The sequence below is a fragment of the Macadamia integrifolia genome, chromosome 1 (assembly GCF_013358625.1).
Source record: "Macadamia integrifolia cultivar HAES 741 chromosome 1, SCU_Mint_v3, whole genome shotgun sequence".
NCBI lineage: Eukaryota > Viridiplantae > Streptophyta > Magnoliopsida > Proteales > Proteaceae > Macadamia > Macadamia integrifolia.
This window is the reverse complement of record NC_056557.1, coordinates 22,412,100-22,419,180: the sequence shown is the minus strand read 5'-3', so window position 1 is coordinate 22,419,180 and position 7,081 is coordinate 22,412,100. Positions and strand designations below refer to the sequence as shown.

The window sequence follows — 7,081 nt, the reverse complement described above, 5'->3', positions numbered from 1 at the left end:
TTCTAATTTAGGAATATGAGGGGTAAACTTCAAGAGTCCAATGGAGTGGTGTTCATAAATAGACACTGGCTGACGGCCATGAATCTCTGGTTACCTAATGGTGGTCCATGCAAATTATTATGCACCAAGGAAAGGATAGAAGGAACACCATGATATCTGTTTGAGAAAACGCACCAGATGTGGAGCTGCAGGTTGGGGTTCTTATCTTGTCAGTTGTGTACAAGCAAGAACTCATGTGAACAAGCTGTGGGGTTTTTTATCCATTTTCCTTTTGTAAGTACTCATAAATGGCATAAACCACTGGTTTCATGTTGGTCCAGAATGTCAATATAACTATTCTTAATCTGCTCCACCAAGGCATTCAACATCCAAGGCAAATTGGAAAAGAAGGATAACAAGAACTCAGAAGATTTCAGTTGTATGAAAAGTGAGGCATTGGAATGTAACAAACAATAAGTCTAAGTGAACAGAATTATACAGAGGTTATGGATTGAGTAGAAAATAATAGCATGCATAAATAAAAAATGAATCACTTACTGGATATTAAACTTCAGGAAATTGAAATAAATGAAAGATTGTTTTGTTTTTTACAGATGAAACTGAAAACTTCTCAGGAACCAAAAAATTTCACGGAGAAGCAGATTTCCATATTCAGCAATACTATTATAAAGACCTAAAAACATAAATCAGAATCTCCTACAACCACAGGAAAACTGCTTCATTAGATGGTAACAATAAGAAAGGGACTGTCATTTTTGTCCATTACTTAGTTTCTAAACCAGTTGACCACTGTAATATGAAATAAGTATGAAGAGGAAATATCTCAAACAAAAAACCTTGTCCAGCAGAGGTTTACCATTGAACAAATAAATCAACGGAAATAGTCATTTAGAAAAAGGGGATAAGTAAAAATAAAAAAATATAAACGGCACAAGTGAGGGATTTAGAGAAGGGAAAAAGTATAAGTGGGCTTTGGAAATAAAAATGGTGGTCTAATATTGTGGTAGTACGTTGAAGGTTTCCTCTTATGAGAAATTAATGGTTGATTTTGATATCCTTAAATTCTCTAACAGTGATTAAATCCTCCATATACTTGCACAGGGTTTTGAAAGTAGAGGAAGTGAAGATCCATTCTGTATTGAATCCCCCACACATAAATCCTTTTTTTTTTTTCTTAGGGCCCCCCGGGGGGGGGGGGAATAAAGTGACAATTGCATTGGGAACATGGCCAAGAAAGCTTTAAATGCAGATAGGATATACATGAGCATAAAACCAGACAAAAAAAATATAAATCTGCCCCATCTGTTTGTATTGTCACTAATGCCCCCACCTCTCAAATATGAATCTCTTCCAATGAAAGTCTACCTCCTAACCTCACTTTGAGCTAAAGCACCTGCCAAGGAATTAGCACTTCTAGGCTGCCAAGAAAACAAGATGTTCCCCTGCTTGCATAGAAACCTAACTCCCCAAAACAGACGCACCAGCTTCCAAGGTACTTCTCTGTTAGAAGATAACCATCGAATAACCAAAGTTAAATCAACCTCAGAAATAAGATGGGTCCATGGCTGTGCAGAATTGTAGAAATTTGAGAACCAGAATCAAAGAAGAAGAAAGAAGAAAGAAGAGAGACAAAGGATTAGGGTAGAAGAAGCGAACGGAAGGGAGAGGAGCAGCCGATGTGTCTCTGGCACTCTCTCTCCATCATATATATTTATAATAAGCAGATCCAAGTACAATCATAGGAGGAATGGGAAAGACAATCCTAGCCTAACTCTAATTTAGGAAACTAGAGATCTAGTCTTACTAGGAAAGTAAACAATCTAATCTAACTTAGAAGTAATTAAGATAACCATGTCACGATGGGGACACTCCCCTATCGTGGTACATATTCCAACAAGAATAAATCAACAATCCCTTAAGTACACATATATAGATGCACTTCCATACACATGTCCATGTCACAAACAAAAAACACACACACTCTCACACATATTAAAGTACATAACTAAATCAATGAATAGACCAAAATTTCCAAAACAATATTTCATTTTCATCACCACACCAAAATGCTAGCAGAAATGAGATTTGCAGTGAAGATTTAGGTCCAACATAATTAATTGCACTATGGTGTGAACCAAAATTCAAGGAGAAGCCAGTTGAAGCTTTTGGGCAAGGATATAGGTCTGTGACCCATAGGACTTCTTGTGTACAGTTGTATAGATTTAATATCACTAAACTAAGCTTTTTCATATTAATCAGATCCTTTATTCATTGTTTCCAAAAGACTGATAATTCTCACACTTGATCACATGAAATGATCACAAGTCCGCCATGCTTCTCAACCATTGCACTACAAATTACAGTTAGCCACCAATGTGTGGGAAGTGCAAATCCAAACTTCATTCATACTCAGTTCGAAGCAGGATCAAAACTCCTTTATTTGGGAAAGGTCTCAGATCTACTAAGATCTAGAGGGGTAAAATCTTCATCAATCAGACTCGGGCACGGAAGCATTGGAATCAACGAAATCTTATGCTTAGTTACTCCACCAGATGCCTTGTGAGTTCAAGGACCTAGACAATGACCCTAGGATCATCCAAGTCTCTGTTGCCAATTCTTGCCTGCTATCAAAATGTAGAGGGGGAAATCTAGAGCACTGAGTAGATCGTCAGTGGTCTGAATTTTTTTTTTTTGGTCAAATTTACCCTGTAATCAAGAAACACATACAACTAAACCAATTTCAGGGAGAAAATACCTAGAGATGTCAATGGATATCTTGAAACTTAGGATTTTATCTGGATTAGTATTTATTTATTCAAATATTGATCCATATATTAAATATTGTACATAGATTCAGATACCAATATATTCACTTCAAAATTATCTAATTTGACTACAAGTTTATAGAATACTTATTGAATAAACTCTACTTAATATGCATTATCTAATCTGTAATTATCTGTATTAAGAAATAATTATTTATCATTTGTGTTATATTTATTATGTGTCCCATCATTGAAAACAATATAATATTGAAGTTATTTCCCAAGAAAAGAAAAAAAAACCAAAAAAGATTTGATTTGAAAGGCAGGACAAACAGGCAGACACTCCTTTAATAGCAAGTTGACATAACATTATTTTCCACCCAAAAAAGGAAGAGATACGAATACAAACATCACTACGACCTCATTACACTTGCACTTCTCTGTCACCATTTGATTAGCGGCCCTCCCATTACCCGGTGATCATCGTTCCAGCTCCTTCATCAGTTAGGATCTCAAGAAGCAGTGAATGTGGTTTTCTACCATCAATGATACTCGCTGTCTTGACTCCCTGTGCCAGCGACCGAACACAACAGTTCACCTTTGGAATCATCCCACCAGCAATCTTCCCCTCTTCCACCATCTTCCTCACTCCTTTGATATCAATCTCCTTCACCAAACTCTTCGGATTCTCCTTATCTTCCAAAATTCCGGCAACATCAGTCAACAGAATCAGCTTCTCTGCCCCTAGTGCTGCTGCCAATTCCCCAGCCACCGTGTCAGCATTAATGTTATATGCCTGTCCATCATCGTCGGCAGCAACGGAGGCAATAACGGGGATGTGATCATTGGCAATAAGTGGCCGGAGGATGGAGGGGTCCACCCGGGCAATATCACCAACAAAGCCGAGCTCGGCAGATTTGGCATTTGGTCGAGCCATCAAAAGGCGGCCGTCTTTGCCCGATAGGCCAACAGCGGTGGCGCCAGCCTTGTTGATGAGGGAAACTAAGTGCTTATTGACTTTTCCCACAAGGACCATTTCAACAATTTCCATAGTGGACGAGTCAGTGACTCGGAGGCCATTAAGGAAATTAGGTTGGAGGCCGAGTTTGCCGAGCCAGGAGTTGATTTCAGGGCCTCCGCCATGGACAAAGACGGGGCGGAGGCCGACACAGGAGAGAAGGACAAGATCATTGATGACTGAGGCTTGAAGGGTTTGGGATTTCATTGCTGCGCCTCCATATTTGACAACAATGGTTTTGCCTCTAAATTTTTGAATGAATGGAAGGGATTCTGAGAGGATATCAACTCGGATGTGAGCTGGGGTTTGAGATGTAAGTGAAGTAGTGGATGTTGGCGTGGTTGTTGGTTCTGTAGTTGAAAGTGATGATTTGATGAGTGGAACAGTAAGAAGTTGAGAGGCGGGTTGGTTTCTAGTTCGGGTGAGGAGAGTGTGTTGGAAGGGGAGAGTTTTAGGGTTTGGGATTTTGAGGGCTTTGGAAATGGAAGGAGAAAAGGAGATAGTCCGTGGGTTTGTTGTGAACATCTTTACTTTTCTTCCTATGACTGCTCTCTGCTCTGTTTAGACTATAGCCCACAATGTGTTTGTTGAATTACTCGCAGAGAGAGAGAGCCCGATCAAGGTTGAGAGGGACAGGAGGCTGGCAAGGATGAGAAGTGGTGATTAGTTAGACCTTGGTGGACTAGAGCGTCAGCCTCATCAAACCTGTATCATGACAAAAGAATTTTTAATCACAAATGACAATGAGAAGACAAAAGATTTAACAGAAGTCCAGAACAGTCCATATGATCCTGAAATCGCATACAAGATTTAACAGAACAGAGCCCATTTCTATTACCTTCTTTATTTGTTTCCAACTGGATGTACTAAAAAAGGTTTTTGCAGTCAAGGACTCAAGGTGTGACCAGTGCCCGGGTTCTCTAAATTTCAGTGAAACAGAATCTTTATCAATTCGACTACCTCAGTGGTCACAAAATCATGATCACTCATTTCAAAATTTTGATGCGAGCAAAAAGTGGGTATATCAGCAGAACCCCACTTGCCCCATTGTCAGTTTCAAGCATAACCATTTGGCAGCAAAAACTATCACGGAATTCATCTTCTTAAGGTATAAAGCAGCAAGAACTAGAGAGATTAAGAATCACATAGATAGAAAAGATGGAGGAAATCTCAAACCTGATTTCTTGCAGAACTGCCGGCTATGGGAGAGGTTGGTTTCTGCAGTAGTAGTCGAGCTCACCGTGACAGACTTGGAGAGAAACGCGAGTCCAACTTATACTATGTGGGATTGTAGAGGACAGGGCATTAGAACGGTGGGGGCCAAACTAAGCCAAACTTATTCTGCGTACTAGGGTGAAATTGAATGGGTGAGATTGCTTATTTCGCAGTAACTTCAGAATCTGATGCGAAAGGAATCTCTTAAGTTGCAATAATGTCCAATATAATGAGTTTGGGTTCTTCGTGAGGATCCTTTCTCTCTCTCCCCCTTTCCATTTATAAACTTTTTGGTTGTCTATTACTGTAATCACTTGCAGCATCGCTTCGTAAAGAACCAAGTCTCGGGTTCGAATCCCATTGTCGACGCTTCAACGTGAAATTTTCACAGGACAATACCCAAACAGACTCTTCTCTTCTGCTAGGATCCGCTCCCTCACTCTTCTTTAGACCCTCCAATCCCTCTTGTAGCCCGCGTGGCGGCTGTCTTCTGTAGCCCGTGTGGCCTTCTAAGAGAAAAAAAAATCAATTCTCCTTAAATCTTTTCTTTTTTTTCATACTGAAAAATTACAGCTGAACTGCCTAATGTTCGAGAAAACTACAATTTGGATACCTCATGTTTGAAATATGATGATTAAGGTTCCTTCGTTAATTAATTCAAGAGAAAATTACAGCGTCATTCCATAGAGAATGTCACTCTTAGAGAGACACTCCTGCATAATTCCAAATTAAATTTACATTCCCTATCATCAGTCTCTGTTAAGTGAGGAATTGAAATGACAGTTTTACCCTTTTGTCAAAAACACATATTCACCGTGGAAAACAGAGGAGTTGAATCCCTTCTCCATCCCTACGCAACCGTTGAGCGTGCTCCATCCTTGCACATAGGTGACCGTGCTCCCTCCCATGCGAGTGCCCCTTCCATTGCTCCATTCTTGCAAACTGAGCTCCATTCGTGCTCCATCCCTTGCGCGTGGGCACTATGGATGTCTGGTAGACCTTCTTGGTCGAGATGGTTGCTTTAATAAAAACCATAGAAGTTATTCGAAGGATGGGTATTGAACCTTATGAAGTTGTTTGGGGTTCTTTGCTTAATGGTTATAAGATTCAAGGTTGTATGGATTTGGCTGAATTTCCAAGTTTTGTGATGTTGGCCAATATTTATAGTGAGGCAAGGAATTGGAAACAGATGAGGAAACCCATCCATGGGTTGCCCAAATGGTTAGGGCGAATTGGGGATTGTGTGGATAGGCGCACGGTCCCAAATTTGATTCCCCACATGTCATCTACGATTTAAGTGGAGATCGTGGTGATGGTTGCTGCGCTAGTCTCCTCGAGGATTAGTCGAGGTCGCATAAGCTTGCCCAAACATCTTGGTTACCAAAAAAAAAAAGAGATGAAGAAAGTGTGTAAGTAATAGAGTCCAAGCAATAGGTATAAGACAACAATTATATAAATGGAAATATAATTACAAGTAAAAGATGACTTACTTGTTCAATTGATCCTCTGAAACTGTAGCGAAAATCGTCCCAGTTAAGTAGAGATGAGTCGTATAGTATGTATACTCTCCTTAAGGTATTTAAGGCCCATATATTTTTATGCAACTAGGCTAACCGTACATTCTCACCTCCAAAATAAAACAACTCTCAAATCGATTTAGGTGCACTCCATAATCGATTCCAACAGATATGTCCGAAGGCAATATTCAGAAACTAAAGGAAAATAGTGGACAGAATAGAAACCAATAAACAGAGCACTTGTAGAGAACAGAATGCTTAAGACAACCCCACAGTGTAACATACATATTTCGTACAAAGTCCATATACGTTAGGAAATTTTACAAAGACTAGTGTTCTCTATTTATAGAATACGAACGGTAAACCTATACAGGTACCCATACATATACAGATGTGACCTCTATGTTGGAAGGGTACATTGTGACCCTCTGTATGGGAAGGGTACATGAATCTCTATATGTATAGGTGCATGTACATACTTATGTAGATTGATTGGGTACATATACCAATGTGTCCCCTAGGAAAAATTGTGGAGCCAAAAGTTATAACTAGTAAAAAGTAGGTTC

The 7,081-nt window shown here is 39.6% G+C and overlaps 1 protein-coding gene across 2 annotated transcripts; it reads right to left on the bottom strand.

Moving 5' to 3' along the window:
- Window positions 1–3,015: 3,015 nt before the first annotated feature.
- On the bottom strand, window positions 3,016–5,287 carry LOC122080163 (acetylglutamate kinase-like). 2 transcript variants are annotated; one of them, XM_042647174.1, is made up of 3 exons: window positions 4,960–5,287; window positions 4,622–4,703; window positions 3,016–4,488 (listed from the first exon to the last, which is right to left on the bottom strand). In XM_042647174.1, the coding sequence occupies exon 3, from the start codon at window positions 4,306–4,308 to the stop codon at window positions 3,235–3,237; it is 1,074 nt and encodes a 357-aa protein (XP_042503108.1). In that variant the 5' UTR covers window positions 4,309–4,488; window positions 4,622–4,703; window positions 4,960–5,287; the 3' UTR covers window positions 3,016–3,234. The 2 variants fall into 2 exon arrangements, with proteins under 2 accessions (XP_042503108.1, XP_042503037.1); XM_042647103.1 differs by lacking the exon at window positions 4,622–4,703.
- Window positions 5,288–7,081: the final 1,794 nt, after the last annotated feature.